General features: G+C 37.0%; 1 protein-coding gene across 1 annotated transcript in view; it reads left to right on the top strand.

The window, feature by feature from the left end:
- Positions 1-16454, top strand: part of LOC150058676 (uncharacterized) — a 98601-nt gene that overhangs the window by 73913 nt on the left and 8234 nt on the right. Inside the window, exons 16-18 of the mRNA XM_090338796.1 lie at positions 677-868; positions 1681-1895; positions 5506-5592. Coding sequence (XP_090194922.1) covers positions 677-868; positions 1681-1895; positions 5506-5592 — 494 coding nt within the window. The remainder of the gene's footprint in view (positions 1-676; positions 869-1680; positions 1896-5505; positions 5593-16454) is intronic.

The following is a 16454-nucleotide window of genomic DNA, read 5'->3' as shown; positions in this document are numbered from 1 at the left end:
CAAGGTGCTTTGTGATGACAAAGATGACAAGGATAAAACACATGAATCAGTAATTACTGTGTATTTAAATTTTGTTAAGTTTCAAAGTATTTCAATAAAAATTGATTATAAATTCTTATTACGAATGAATTTCCTTCTTTTCAGTTTTTTTTTTTTTTGCCAGTTCTGGAGCTTGAATTCAGTTTGAACTCTCCTTGGGCTTTTTCAAGGCTAGAGCTCTACCACTTGAGCCACAGCACCACTTCCAGATTATGTTTTGTGGGTCATGGGTTTGAAGTTGGCCTGGGCACTGTCCCTAAGCTCTTCAGCTCAAGGCTATCCCTTTACCCCTGAGCCACAGCATCACTTCTGGTTTTGTAATGATTAATTGGAGTTAAGAGTCTCACTTTCTTTGGTGCCTGGGCTAGCTTTGAGCCTTGGTCCTCAGATCTCAGCCTCCTGAGTAGCTAGGATTACAGGCATGAGCCCCTGCACCCAGCTTCACTTCCAGCTGTTTGTCTGTGCATGTGGTACCGAGGAATTGAACCCCGGTCTTTGTGCATGCTAGGCAAGCACTCTACCATTAGGTCAAACTCTGGGCCTGTAAGTGAATTTATACTAGAATTTATGCATGGTTTTATGTTAGATAATTCTCAGGCTATATCTTTTATTTCCAATCTATGTTGCCTTCATGTAGATCAGTGATGTGAAAGAAAAACTGGACACTACATATAGTAAATATCCTCATTTGGAAGAAAATATTCAATGCCTAGAGAAGGATATATTGTCCATAAAAAGCATCCAAAAAGAATGGGAACACATAGAGAAGAATCAAGAGGATTTAGAAAGGAAATTCCTGAACTTCAAAAATCTTATTCAAGAGTATATGGTAGGTCACAATTATACGACATTTCATGAGTTACATTGCTTGCATTCTAAAAATGAACTAATGGTGTTATTCTGTGAATTTTCTGATGACATCAGTAGTAGTGTAAGTTTATTCAAATCCCATGTGGTAGCTCAGTGGCAGAGCACACAACATATATGAAAGGCACCACTGAAATTCCAACCAATCTCACAGAAAGACAAATGATTTTTTTTTGTTTTCTTTTTTTTGGGGGTCCTGGGGCTTGAATTCAGTGCCTGAGTGCTGTCATTGAGGTTCTTTCATTCAAGGCTAGCATTCTAACACTTGAGCCACAGTACCACTTCTACTTTTTTGAGGGGTAATTTGTTGGAGATAAGATTCTTACGAACTTTTCCTTCCTTGGCTGGCTTCAAATCATGAACCTCAGATCTCAACCTCCCGAATAGATAGGATTACAGTAGGCAAGAGCTACGAGTACCTGGCTCAGTAATTTTTTAAAATCAGATTTATTGTGGTTTTTATCACATTTTTAGAATTAATTTTTGTAAAGGGAATTAATTTTTTAAAAACAATTTTTTTTGTTGGTTGTGAGGCTTGAATTCTGGGCCCTGGCATTGTCCCTGAGCTCTTCAGCTCAAGGATACCACCCTATCCTTTGAGCCATAGCATCACTTCCGGTTTTCTAGTGGTTAATTGGAGATCAGAATCTCATAGACTTTTGTGCCCAGGCTGGCTTTGAACACGACCCTCAGATCTCAGCCTCCTGAGTAGCTAGGATTACAGGTGTGAGCCACTGCACCCAGTTAATACGTTTTTCTTTTAACTTGCTCTAGAAACAAATTGAAGATCGTGAAAATTTAAAGCAATTAAGCAACTATAATAATGATTCAACAATAAGTGAAATGATACTCAGTCTAAAAGATCTGGAAACTGAACTTTTTAAAATGAAAGTTGAAAGCCAGTTTAATAAAAGTGAAATGAAAAAATATAATCAACTGTTCACAGAAGAAGTAAAAAGTATAATATCACTGTTAAATGAGATAAAACAGTAAGTTACAAAATTTTTAAAAACATGAACTGGAAAAGAACTGAACACATTCATTTATTTTTCAAGCATAATTTTACTGAAAGTTTACTGAGGCTAGTGGCATATGAAAGCTAAGTATACAATATAATTTTGGAAAATAATGTTTGGAAAATAACTTACACTTATCATGTTAGTCCAGGGCATTTTTTAAGGCTCACTTGATCAGTTTTTCAGTGACTTTTTTGTGTGTATATCAGCCCAGGGCCTTGAATTCAGGGTCTGGGTGCTGTCCCTGAGCTTTTGTGCTAAAGGCTAGCACGATACCACTTTGAGAGGCAGTTCCATTTCTGGCTTTTTGGGTGCTTAATTGGAGACAAGGGTCTCACAAACTTTCCTGCCTAGATGGCTTTGAATCACGATCCTCAAATCTAAGCTTCATGAGTAGCTAGGATTTTAGTATGAGCACCAGCACCTGGTTTAGTGACATATTTCTGAAGCTTTTATAAAACCATTATATTGATATAAAGCTTTCATTATCATTTCTTTAAATATAAATATTAGCAAGTGAAGCTATTCTTTGGAAAACTGCAATATAAACCCAAACATATTGTAGGGAAAATTAAGAAAGGAACTTTCCTTTATTTGAGGCTTTAGTATTCCCACTGAAACTTTCTTGGAATAGTAGTAAAGAACAATTCCTTAACTGGCTGGGCATCAGGACTCAAGCCCTGTAATCCTAGCTAACTGAGAACAAGAGATTCACAGATTGAGGTCCATTTGCTAGAAAAATTGACAAGACCCTTTTATTTACATATGATCTATTGCAATGGGATGTACCTGTCATCTCAAGCTATATGGTAGTTTGAGATCGGAAGAAAGTCAATGTGAGGCAAGGCTGGGAAGAAAAGTCCATGAGACTGTATCAGTGAAGGGAAACGTGATCCAATAGTGCACACCTGTGATCCCAAATACAGGAGGTCTACACTATGTGATCTCAGTCTTGTGATATGGCAGAAAATAAAACTGTATTTTAAAACTTGGCAGTAGAACACATGCTTGGAGTCATGGCTCAGTAATAGTGCACTGTCCTAGCAAGTGTATAGTTCTTCATTTAAACCCTAGTACTGCATATAATAGTGGTAATAATAAATAACCAATTACCACTAATAATCATAATACTTTAATCACTGTGAGAAAGTGTATGGAAGAAAAAAGGGGTATATCCCAATGCTGATGTCGTGGTAATGGTAAGAGAAGCTAATTTTTCTAAGATTTTTTTTATTGATTACCAAATACACTTTCTCTTTCATCCCTAAAAATTGCTACTCTGAACTATTCCTGAACACTTACAGGTTAATTTAACAGTTTATGGGTAGACTGAACACATGGGTGAAAATAGGCATTTGGAAATGTCCACAGGATTTGTTGTTTGTTTAAATCCCTTATTGGTTTAGTAAATACAATCATTTTATTTTCTGTCTTCATTTTAATTTTAAATTCCATAAATACATACACTTATAAATTCCATGTATACATATTTATATCTGTATAGGTATAAACATATAATTTAGTCCATTTGTACCTATGCATTTATAGGAATACGTTTCTATTTGTATTTACATATAAACCCATATACTTATCTATATTTTTATACTAAAGGATGATGCTTTAATATATTGACTTATAGTAAAATTATTATAGTTATGAGAGTTAACATTTATTACCTTCCATAATTTTCCTCTGTTTATGCATACAATGATTTCCACAGACAGCCTCAGAAACATTACTAGTAGAGGATCCCTAGAAAGATTAATACTATCTGATATACCATGTGATACAAAAAACTATTTTCTCTCTTACTACTTTGTTTGGAGGTCTTAGTTCAAACTCCTTCTGGAGTAGATGCCTTTTTTTTTGTGGGTCATGGGGCTTGAACTTGGGGTCTGGGTGCTGTTCCTGAGCTCTTCAGCTCAAAGCTACTGCCCTACCCCTGAGCCATACCCACTTCCCAGTTTCTAGTAATTAATTGGAGATATGAGTCTCTGGTTCCTTAATCCCCATGCTGGCTTTGAACTGTGATCTTCATCTCAGCCTCCTGATTAGCTAGGATTACAGGCCTGAGCCACCACACCTGGTTAGTAGATGCTTTTTTCCATATATTTTTATTGTAATTAATAGAAGGGTTACATTATATTCACCAGATAGAAGGTGCATTAATTAACAAACATTGATACCCTTTCTCATGTCTTGGTCCCTACTTCCCTTGCCCCACCCCTGTCCTTCATCTTGTTTTCCCCTCTTCCCTATCCTGTTTCAAATAAGCAAATACGCATATATACGATATATCAAATAACAAGGTAAAAAACTGTAACAATATGAGATAACCAAGGGACAACAAAAGAGATGAGAGATAACATAGTACCTTAAGGATAACAATCACTCATTATAGGGCTTTTGTTTCTATATCCTGGAGGTCCTTTCATTTAGCTTCATTCTATATGGCCTTATGTATCTAGGTTTTGTTCTATTGTAAATCTCTGCTAGGAGAGCCCAAGGTTTCTACTGATTATGACAAATGAGAGAAACCACTGAGCCTATGTTCCTTTGAGTCTGGCTTACTTCACTTGATATGATTTTTTTCTAAGTCTTTCCATTTCCTTACAAATGGGGTGATGTCTTTCTTTCTGACAGCAGCATAGAATTCCATTGTGTATAAATACCACATCTTGTTGATCGACTCATCAACTGAGGGGCATCTGGGTTGGTTCCATATCTTTGCTATGGTAAATAGTGCTGCAATGAACATCGTTGTGGTAGTGGATTTAGGATGTCCTTGTTTCTGGATGATTGGGTAAATGCCAAGTAGTGGAATTGCTGGGTTATAGGGGAGCTCTATCTTTAGTCTTTTGAGGAGCTGCCATACTGCTTTCCATAGTGGTTGAATGAATTTGCACTCCCACCAACAGTGTAGTAGTGATCCCTCCTGGTCACATCCCCTCTAGCATCTGTTGTTATTAGTTTTCTTGATCCTGGCCATTCTAACTGGAGTGAGGTGGAATCTTAGAGTTGTTTTGATTTGCATTTCTTTTATGGCCAGAGATGTTGAGCATTTCTTCATGTGACTATAGGCTATTTTTATTTCTTCTTCAGAGAAGGCTCTCTTTAAGTCTTTGGACCATCTTTTAATGGGATGGTTGTTTCTTTGGAGATTAGTTTTGGAGTGATTCAATGTTTTGAGCTGTTGCTATATTTTAGATGTGAGGCCTTTGTCCGTTGTATGGATAGTGAAGATCTTCTCCCACTCTCTAGGCTTTCTAGATAATTTGCTAGCTATGTCCTTTACCATACAGAAGTTCTGCAGTTTAATGCAGTCCCACTTATCCAGCCTTTCTCTGATTTGTTGTGTTTCTTGGTCCTTATTAAGAAAGTTTCGATAGTAGATGCTTTTTTTAAACAAAAATTTTAACGTATAATTTTGCACAGGAAGTATGTTTTGATATAGTTTCAGGTTTTAGAGTTTTTATTCTTAAATTCTGTTTTGACATGTGGCATTAAAAAGTAAGTTATTTAATAATAGTCTAGGTAACAACGAGCCACTAAATATTTGTGGGTTTTTTTGCAATTGTTCCAGTACTGAGGAAGAGCTGGAGGCTGCCAAAGGGAAGTATTTGCTGAAGAAAGAGAAGAAGAAATCTTTGCACAGTAGTTATTGTACAAGGTCAGTCTCAGAGAAAGTTAAATATAAATATAAATATATATAAATACATAATAAATATATATATTTGCCCTTTAACAACTTTTGTGTACATCTTAGTAAATGTTTCTGCAGTTTTGATCTAGATAGCCTAATATTTAAAATCTTTGTTCAGCAGTGTTTTATGTGTTATTATGCCAACAAGAATTCTTTCATGTGTCTAAGATTTGGTAATAAAACATAATGATGCATGTTCAATTTTCAATTTCCTTTTTGCTTGGCTACATTGACAATTGAATTCAGGGTCTGCATTTGCTAATCAAGCACCCTACCATTTGAACCCCAGCCCCAGCCCCTTTTGCCTAATTTGCTTTTGCTAAGGTTTTGTGCTTTTGTTTCTGTTGACATTAATTGTGATCTTCTTAGATATGTTCAGTAAATAATTATGTTTGCAAGCATGTACCACAATATCCTGTTAAAAATTCAACTTTCTATTTCAAGAAATCAAATAAACATATATACAGTATATACAATATACCAGGTAACAAAGTCAGATACAGTAGCACTATGAGATTAACCAAAGGGCAACAAAAGCAAGAGAAATAACATAGTACATTAAGAACAACAATCACACAGATAATAGAAAAGGGAAGAGGGGAAAGCAAGATGATTGGGAGGAGATGGTAGGAGGGAAATAGGGACAAAAATATGAGAAGGGGTATCAATGTGTGAGAAGTAATGCACCTACTACCTGGTGAATATAACTGTAACCCCTGTATACATTACAATGAAAAATAAATTTAAAAAAGCATGAGGGAAAAAATTCAACTTTCTGAAGATCAGGAATGGACAATTCAAGTAATGAAAAATACATTTAAGTGAAAGAAGGATAAAAATTTATAATGCTTTAAAGAAGGAATAAATTTTTGAAGAAAAAAGAAAATTTATAAGTAGATTGTAGGGCTAGGAATCACAAAATAATGGATTTAGTGTATCTGTTTAATTATTTAATGTTTGTATTAACACTACACCATCTGAAACAATATAAAAACATTAATATTTGTAGTCTTTATCATAGTAATATGATACACATTTTCCTATATAGTATAAAATTTTAAAAATTTGAAGTAATATTCAAGCTTAGTATCATTGCTTCAATATTATTTAAAGGCTACAATTTCTAAATGAACTCTAATTCAAATGGTAATGTATCTTTTTAAATTAAAAAATTTAAATACATTTAACTTATTTTAGAGGCAGAGAAAATAGGCAAAACAGCAGTAGACAGATAGAAGGTATTTTCACATACACAGATGGAATAAAAGATGTAGAATGTGGACATTTCTAAATAAAAACATACACTTATTTTTTGTCAGTCGTGAGACTTGAACTCTGGACCTGGACATTGTCTCTGAGCTCCTCAGAGTTACTACCCTACCCCTTGAGCCACAGTACCACTTCCAGTTTTTGGAGATAAGAGTCTCATGGTGCCCTGGAGTGTAGCCTAGTAGCAGAGTGTTCGCCTCCCATGAATGAAGCCCTGGATTTCAGTCCCTGGAACCAGATATACAGAAAAAGCTATGGCTTAAGTGCCAGAGCACTATCCTTGGGCAAACGTGTCCAAAGTCAGTGCTTATTAAGCCCTGAGTTCAAGTCTTACAGACTTTAGTGCCAAGGCTGGCTTTGAACTGTGATCCTTAGATCGCAGCCTCCTGAATAGCTAGGACCTCAGCCCTGAGCCACCGCCTCTTGGCTACACACACTTATTTTTCATTTGTTCATGCTCTGTAGTCAAAAATTGTCAAGAGTCTTCATTTTTTTGCAAACATATCACTTTACCATTGCTATGCAACTATCCACCTATGGTCATAAATTATTCATATAAAACACGTGTATCATCATTTCTCTGTCAAGGGGATGACAAAAGGCCAGCTCATGTAATAATACATAGCCAAGAAATTATAGTTTAGACTGTGTCCTTTCGTCTTTCTTTTACTGTTTTGTTAGCTTACCCCTTTCCTTCAGAAAAGTCCCACATTTCTTTTGTTGTTGTTGTGTCATGGGGCTTGAACTCTGGGCCTGGACGGGCTCCCTGAGCTCTTAGCTCAAGGCTACCACCCTACCCCCTTTTTTTAGTGATTAATTGGAGATAAGAGTCTCAAGTCTTTAGTGCCCAGGCTGGCTTTGAACCATGATCACACATCCTAGCGTCCTGAGTAGCTAGGATTACAGGCGTGAGCCAAGTGCCAGCTCAACACTTCTTTTTTTTCATATATTTTTATTGTAATTAATAGAAGGGTTATATTCGCCAAATAGAAGGTGCATTACTTCACATACATTGATACCCTTTCTCATTTCTTGGTCCCCCTTTCCCTCCCCCCACCCCCACCTCTCATCTAGTTTTCCCCTCTTCCCTATTCTATTTCAAATAAGCAAATACCCATTTATGCAATATATAAGATAACAAAGTGAAATACTGTAACAATATGAGATAACCATGGGACAGAAAAAGAGATGAGAGATAACATAGTACATTAAAGACAGCAGTCACTCATTATATGGCTTTTGTTTCCTTATCCTGGAGTTCCTTACATTTAGTGTTGTACTATTTGGCCTAATGTCTCTAGATTTTGTTCTATTGTAAATCTCTGCTAGGAGAGCCCAAGGTTTCTACTGATTATGACAAATGAGAGAAACCTCTGAGCCTATGTGAGCCTATGTTCCTTTGAGTCTGGCTTACTTCACTTAATATGATTTTTTCTAAGTCTTTCCATTTCCTTACAAATGGGGCAATGTCTTTTTTCTGAAAGCAGCATAGAATTCCATTGTGTATAAATACCACATCTTGTTGATCGACTCATCAACTGAGGGGCATCTGGGTTGGTTCCATATCTTTGCTATGGTAAATAGTGCTGCAATGAACATCGTTGTTGTAGTGGATTTAGGATGTCCTTGTTTCTGGATGATTGGGTAAATGCCAAGTAGTGGAATTGCTGGGTCATAGGGGAGCTCTATGTTTAATCTTTTGAGGAGCTGCCATACTGCTTTCCATAGTGGTGGGAGTTTCCACTCCCACCAACAGTGTAGTAGTGATCCCTCCTAGCCACATCCCCTCCAGCATCTGTTGTTAGTAGATTTCTTGATCCTGGCCATTCTAACTAGAGTGAGGTGGAATCTTAGAGTTGTTTTGATTTGCATTTCTTTTATGGCCAGAGATGTCGAGCATTTCTTCATGCGTCTATAAGCCATTTTTATTTCTTCTTCAGAGAAGACTCTCTTTAAGTCTTTGGCCCATCTTTTAATGGGATGGTTGTTACTTTGGAGATTAGTTTTGGAGTGATTCAATGTTTTGAGCTGTTGCTATATTTTAGATGTAAGGCCTTTGTCTGTTGTATGGTTAGAGAAGATCTTCTCCCATTCTGTGGGCTTCCTAATTAATTTACTAGTTACGTTCTTTGCCATACAGAAGCTCTGCAGTTTAATGCAGTCCTACTTATCCAGCCTTTCTCTGATTTGTTGTGTTTCTTGGTCTTTGTTGAGAAAGTTTCAAATTGTACCAAGGAGGCCTAGTGTGTCTCCTATTCCTTCTTGTAAAGTTTTCAGTGTGTCAGCTTTTACCTCCAGGTCTTTGATCCATTTGGAGTTAATTCTAGTGCAGGGTGACAAAGAAGGATCCAACTTTAGTTTTCTGCAGGTGCTTAACTAGTTCTGCCAGCACCACTTGTTGAAGAGGCTGTCTTTCTTCCATTCTATTTTTTTGGCTCCCTTGTCAAAGATTAGGTAGCCATAGGTCTGTGGTTTAATACCTGGGTCCTCAATTCATTCCATTGATCTTCAGGCCTGTTCTGTGCCAGTACCAAGCTGTTTTGATTATTATAGCTCTCTAATGGAGTCTGAACTTTGGTATTGAAATTCCTCCTGCGCTGTTCTTTCTGCTAAGAAGTGTTTTTGCTATACGGGGTCTTTTTTATTCCATATGAAATTTTGAATTGCCTCTTCTATTTCTTTAAAGAATGACATTGGGATATTGATGGGTATTGTGTAGAATTTGTAGACAGCCCTTGACAAGATTTTCATTTTCACGATGTTGATTCTTCCAAGCCAGGAGCATGGGAGGTTTTTCCATTTCCTCAGTTCTGCCTTAATTTCCTTTTTCAGGGTTTTGAAGTTTTCATCAAAAAGGTCCTTTACAATCTTAGTTAATTCCTAGGTAATTTATTTTCTTTGGGGCTATTGCAAAAGGAGTTGCTTTCCTGATTGTTGCCTCGTTCCTCTCACTGTTGGCATAGAGGAAGGCAGTTTATTTTTGAGGGTTAATTTTATAGCCTGCTACTCTTCCAAAGTTTTGAATCAGCTCAAGGAGCTTGGGAGTGGAGTCTATAGTGTTCTTTAAATACAGAATCATGTCATCTGCAAAGAGGGAAAATTTCACTTCCTATTTCTTTATTTGGATCCCCTTTGTGCTTGCTTCTTGTCTTACTGCTCTGGCTAGAAAATCTAATACTATGTTAAAGAGGAATGGCAGCTCCACATTTCTTCAGATGGACTAAAAGTCCCCAGATCATATTGATTATTTTCAAGTTGTTTAACTTCATTTCTTGTCCCTGTCTATTTGCTCTAGCATAGCCAACCTAGACTATTTTTAATCCGACAAATGCAATCCTATCTTATTCTAGATGTTATTATTTCCTGCTGTAATGCTATCTTACTTTAGATGTTATTATTTCCTGCTTCCCAGTTTTGTGTGGTGTACTTTCTTCTTATTCTGAAGTCTTCTTATACATTACCTCCCTCATAGTTTGTACAATACCAACACTACACTGGCATGTATGTCCCTATTGTGTGCTCAGACAGTGGTGGGTATTAGACCTATCAGAATGTCTGTTCCTGTGTGTACATTGACTTTAGTCAGTTTTGAGATTATAGGATATTATTATTGAGGAATTTTCATCACACTTTAACACATGGTTGTTAAATAAATGGATGAATTATAGAAAACTGAGGCTTTGGCACTTGGACATGATAATTGATGTGGAAGTATGGGTGAATCCTATTTAAACCTCCATTGTACTGAAGCGGTACACATTCTTCTTTCTTGTTAACAAGGAAAGGTTCTATGTACTTTTACTGACTTTTATTTACTGTGCAAAATTTGAGACGTAGAATCTAATTCTTACTTTTAATTTCTAGCTACTGCTGAACTTGATTCTACGTACTTGGAAGCTTCTCACTCATAATTGACTGAAGTGTCATCTCATTAATTACCTTAGGGAGAATGACACCAATTTACAGATAATTTAAAGAATAAGTATATTCTTGATAGTTAAAATTTTGTTTGTTGGACTGTATATATATGTATACATATCACATTTAAGTATATACATGTATCACATATTGAAAGGAAAATACTCCTATATTTCTTATGTATAATGAAGACCAGAGGCTTGCAATAATTTCTTTGCTTCAATAAGTAACATTTAAATAAATCTGCAAATGTCATCTGTTGGGAGCCAGAGTGGAATCAAACTGTACCTTGACTTGCATCAGACAATGGCTTTATTGTCTTATTGTTTTCTGGCCCTATTCTATGTAAATGACCTGAGATTTACCATATGAATGTAACACCTGGAGGTTCCCTGGGTCTGGAGGAGGGAAGAAGCGGGAGTGAAAAATAAACGCGGCAGTATTTACCTGGACTGCGGACATCCCGGACCCGGTGTGTCTGTCTCTCTTCTATTTCTTCCTAGTCCTTGCCCCCTATTTCAGGAACCCCAATCTGCGAACCCTGGTTTGCTGCCGGTTGGCCCCGGCAGTCATCCAGTATTATGGAGTTCTGAACATTCATGTTACCCAATGCTAACTGTTCAATCATTTATAATATAGCCAGCATACCAATACTGGAATGGAAATAGAGTTAGACATATTTGTATCTTTCCACAATGTTAGAATTTATTGAATAGCAACAAATTCACAAGCTACATTAATTTCATCAGAATTCTTATATTTTTGTTATTCCTCCTTATTTATGGACTCATTTTTAGACACTGATGAGACAAACAGATCGAATATTTTCAGTTTCTCAGTGTCAGTAACAGTATTGGCTGTTGAACACTTTGTTTAATCCTTACTATGACTGACAGTTTAATGTAAGTACTTTTGCTTTTCAGAAAAAAGAAAAACATGCTTTTACATAGAAATACAATATTTCAGAGACAAACACCGATAGCAAGCACAACTTCTCATACACAAATAAATACTGAACCCTTATCCCCAAAGCATCTCCATTCCATCACATTTGTGATGGCTGTGGAAAAAGAATCAAAGGCTTTTATCTTATTAAAATCTTGAATTTATCAACAACATTAGTATTTAAGTCTTGTATTATATGTTGATACCTATGAGTGTTTCAAAATATTAGTTCTTGTCTCCTCGGAACCATACTACTTTTTTCAAAGATGACAATAAGTAGACATATCCTAACTCCATCTCTGACTTAACAAATGACCCAAATAAAATCACTTGAATTCTTTTTCAAGTTTACCAATTAAATAACAGACTAGCACTGTAGTTCTCATTAGGTGAAGGATTTAAAGAACCTTGAAAGAACCAGAGCACTGGTAGCTTTTGTCTCTAATGCTAGCTACACAGGAGGCTGAGATACTGAGGATTGCACTTTGAAGCCAGCCTGGGCAGAAAAGTTCATGAGACTCCATCTCCCAAGATATAGCAAAAGGCAGGCTGAAGACATGGCCACAAGGGTAAAGCACCAACAAACAAGCCGAGTGATGGTCCCTGGGTTCAAATCTCTGCCAAAAACTAAAGTAAAATAACATTCAACTGGTTTATAATTTCTTCCATTTTGATGTCTTTTAAAACTAATTTTGATAGAATAGAAGAAAGACACCCTTTTCAACAAGTAGTGCTGGCAGAACTAGTTAAGCACCTGCAGAAAACTAAAGTTGGATCCTTCTTTGTCACCCTGCACTAGAATTAACTCCAAATGGATCAAAGACCTGGAGGTAAAAGCTGACACACTGAAAACTTTACAAGAAGGAATAGGAGACACACTAGGTCTCCATGGCACAGTTTGAAAGTTTTCTTAATAAGGACCAAGAAACACAACAAATCAGAGAAAGGCTGGATAAGTGAGATTGCATTAAACTGCATAACTTCTGTATGGGAAAGGACATAGCTAGTAAATTAATTAGGAATCCTACAGAGTGGGAGAAGATCTTCACTATCCATACAACGGACAAAGGCCTCACATCTAAAATATATCAACAGCTCAAAACATTGAATCACTCCAAAAGTAATCTCCAAAGTAACAACCATCCCATTAAAAGATGGTCCAAAGACTTAAAGAGAGCCTTCTCTGAAGAAGAAATGAGAATGCACATGAAGAAATGCTCGACATCTCTGGCCATAAAAGAAATGCAAATCAAAACAACTCTAAGATTCCACCTCACTCTAGTTAGAATGGCCAGGATCAAGAAATCTACTAACAACAGATGCTGGAGGGATGTGGCCAGGAGGGATCACTACTACACTGTTGGTGGGAGTGCAAATTCATTCAACCACTATGGAAAGCAGTATGGCAGCTCCTCAAAAGACTAAAGATAGAGCTCCCCTATAACCCAGCAATTCCACTACTTGGCATTTACCCAATCATCCAGAAACAAGGACATCCTAAATCCACTACCACAACGATGTTCATTGCAGCACTATTTACCATAGCAAAGATATGGAATCAACCCAGATGCCCCTCAGTTGATGAGTCGATCAACAAGATGTGGTATTTATACACAATGGAATTCTATGCTGCTTTCAGAAAGAAAGACATTGCCCCATTTGTAAGGAAATGGAAAGACTTAGAAAAAATCATATCAAGTGAAGTAAGCCAGACTCAAAGGAACATAGGCTTAATGGTTTCCCTCATTTGTCATAATTAGTAGAAACCTTGGGCTCTCCTAGCAGAGTTATGCAATAGAACAAAACCTAGATCTATAAGGCCATATAGAATGAAGCTAAATGAAAGGACCTCCAGGATACAGAAACAAAAGCCATATAACGAGTGACTGCTGTCCTTAATGTACTATGCTATTTCTCATCTCTTTTGCTGTCCCTTGGTTATCTCATATTGTTACAATATTTCACCTTGTTATCTGATATATTGTATATATGCATATTTGCTTATTTGAAATAGGATAGGGAAGGGGGGAAAAAGATGAGGGGAGGGGTTGGGGAAGGGAAGTGGGGACCAAGACATGAGAAAGGGTATCAGTGTTTGTGAAGTAATGCACCATCTGGTGAATATAATGTAACCCTTCTATTAATTGCAATAAAATATATGAAAAAAATAATTTGATATATTTCAATATAAATAAAATTTTACCTTTCTTCTTCTGATAAATCACAGAATCATTTTCTGTGATTTAATCATTATTAAATCATTATGATTTAATTTCCATGTAATCAGAGGAAAAATAATACACTCATAGTATCCAAAGAATGACAACCAATATTTTCACTGTCTTTTAAGTCTTGTCAGTATCCACAATAGTGACAAACATATATGTCCGTTTGTCTATCCAGAATATCCGCAAATCCCAAGCTTAATCTGTGTGTCACAAGGTCAAGGATACATGATGATGAAGTCACTGGTATTACTTTTAAGCTACCTGATAGGCCTTCCCTTTGGCTCGATGAGGATAATTACACCCCCATAGGCAATGTCGTTGCCAATGGTCCTCTGAGCAATGGGCCCGGGGCCAGCCCCAGCTTCATGGCCTCTGGGCTACCAGGTACACATTGACGCCCGCCACTATCAGCATGGACCCAGAGACAAGGCAACAGCTCCAGCAGTTATTCCATGAGGGAACTGCTGTGGGAGAGGTCGGGGCTTTTGCAGTATCCGTGGCATTGGGTGGCTGGGGCTGCCGGAGTTTCTGAATGTGGATCGGCAGGGTCCAGAGGTCCACACGAAGAACTTGAAGACCCCATCTTCTGGATACAGTCTAGTAATGGCTCAGGGGCTTGGCTTTCTCATCAGAATTATTTTGACAAAACATACTGAACTCACTTGACCAACTCTAGTGGCAAAACAAACTCAGATGATACATTTCTCAATAATACAGAGGTTAGATATTGACTATTATTTATTAATAAGTTTATTATTGCTGTATATGTGGTACTGGGAATGAAACCAACATCATTTTCAATAATGATTGATTTAATGTAGTCTTGGATTTAAGCCAAGACTACATTTATGTTAGGCAAGCATCTAACCCTGAGCTTGGACATCACCCTTGTAATTCCTCTATGGTGAAAATATTAAAAACTTTTAAAAAGGTAATTAAAGCAGAATTAAGGATGAGGAAAAACCTCCCATGCTCTTGGATTGGGAAGGGTTAACATCATGGAAATGGCGGTTGTGCCAAAAGTTATCCAGAAGTTCAATATCCTGTTCTTCTTTAATGAAATAGAAGAAGCAATCCAAAATTTCATGTGAATAAAAGACCCCGTATAGCAAAAACAATCCATAGCAGAAAGAACAGCACTAGAGGAGTATAATACCAAACTTTAGACTCTATTACAGAGATATAGGAATCAAAACAGCTTGATCCTGGCACAAGAACAGGTCTGAGGAACAATGGAATAGAACTGAAGACCCAGAAATCAACCCCCCGGACCCATGGCCACCTAATCTTTGATAAGGGAGCCAAAAAAATAGTATGGAAGAAAAACAGTCTCAACAAATGGTGCTGGAAGTTTGTAACTTTCTTAATAAAGAACAAGAAACAACAAATTAAGGAAGATTTGAACTAATGGGATTGCATTAAACTTCAGAGCTTCTGGATGGCAAAGGACATAGCAAGTTAAACAGAGAGCCCACAGAGGGCGACATCTTACTAGCCATAGAACAGAAAAGTGCCTCATATCTAAAATATATCTAAAGTTCAAAAAAATTGAACTTCTCAAAAACAAGTCCTCAAAGAAACAACCATCTGGTTCAAAGGTGGGCGAAAGACTTAAAGAGAGACTTCTCTGAAGAGGAAATAAGGATGGCCTATAGACATATGAAGAAATGCTTGACATTTCTGGCCATTAAAGAAATGCAAATCAAAACAACTGAGATTTCACCTCACCCTAGCTAGAATGGCCATTATCAAGAAATCTATTAACCACAGATGATGGCAGAGATGTGGCCAGAATGGAACATTCCTTCATTGTTGGCTGAAGTATAAACTTGTTCAACCACTCTGGAAATCAGTGTGGTGATTCCTCAAAAGACTAAGCATAGAGGTCCCCTATTGTCCATCAGTCCCACCTCTGGGCATTTCCCAAATGTCCATAAACAAGGACGTACTAAAGCTACTAGCACAACCATGCTTGTTGCAGCATTATTTACAATAGCTATGCTATGGAATGAACCTTGATGCTCCCCAGTAGATGAATGAATCAAGAAGATGTGGTTTTTATACACAATGGAATTGTATGATGCTATCAGAAAGAATGTCACTGGCCCATTTGTAAGGAAATGGAAAGACTTGCAAAAATACATTAAGTGAAGTAAGCCAGACCCAAAGAAGTACAGGCTCCCAGATTTCGCTCATTTGTAATTATTAGCATATGCCTAGGATTCTCCTAGCAGAGGACCACAATAGCTCCAAAGCTATGTGCATATGGCCATATAGGATGAGGCTAGGAGAAATGAACTCCAGGAGAGGTAAACAAGAGATTTATCTTTGTATGTACTATGTGAAGCTATTCCTTTTCTCTTTTTCTCCTTATAGTTTATCTCATGTTGTTACTGTCTCTGACTTTGTTACCTGGTATAATGTATATGTTTATTTGAAATAGGAAAGGGAAGGGGAAAAACAAGATAA

This window comes from Megascapheus bottae, chromosome 9, assembly GCF_031878675.1.
Source record: "Megascapheus bottae isolate mThoBot1 chromosome 9, mThoBot2.hap1, whole genome shotgun sequence".
In the NCBI taxonomy this organism is placed as follows: Eukaryota; Metazoa; Chordata; class Mammalia; order Rodentia; family Geomyidae; genus Megascapheus; species Megascapheus bottae.
Note: the sequence above shows the minus strand (reverse complement) of the source record. Positions and strands in the feature narration are given on the sequence as shown.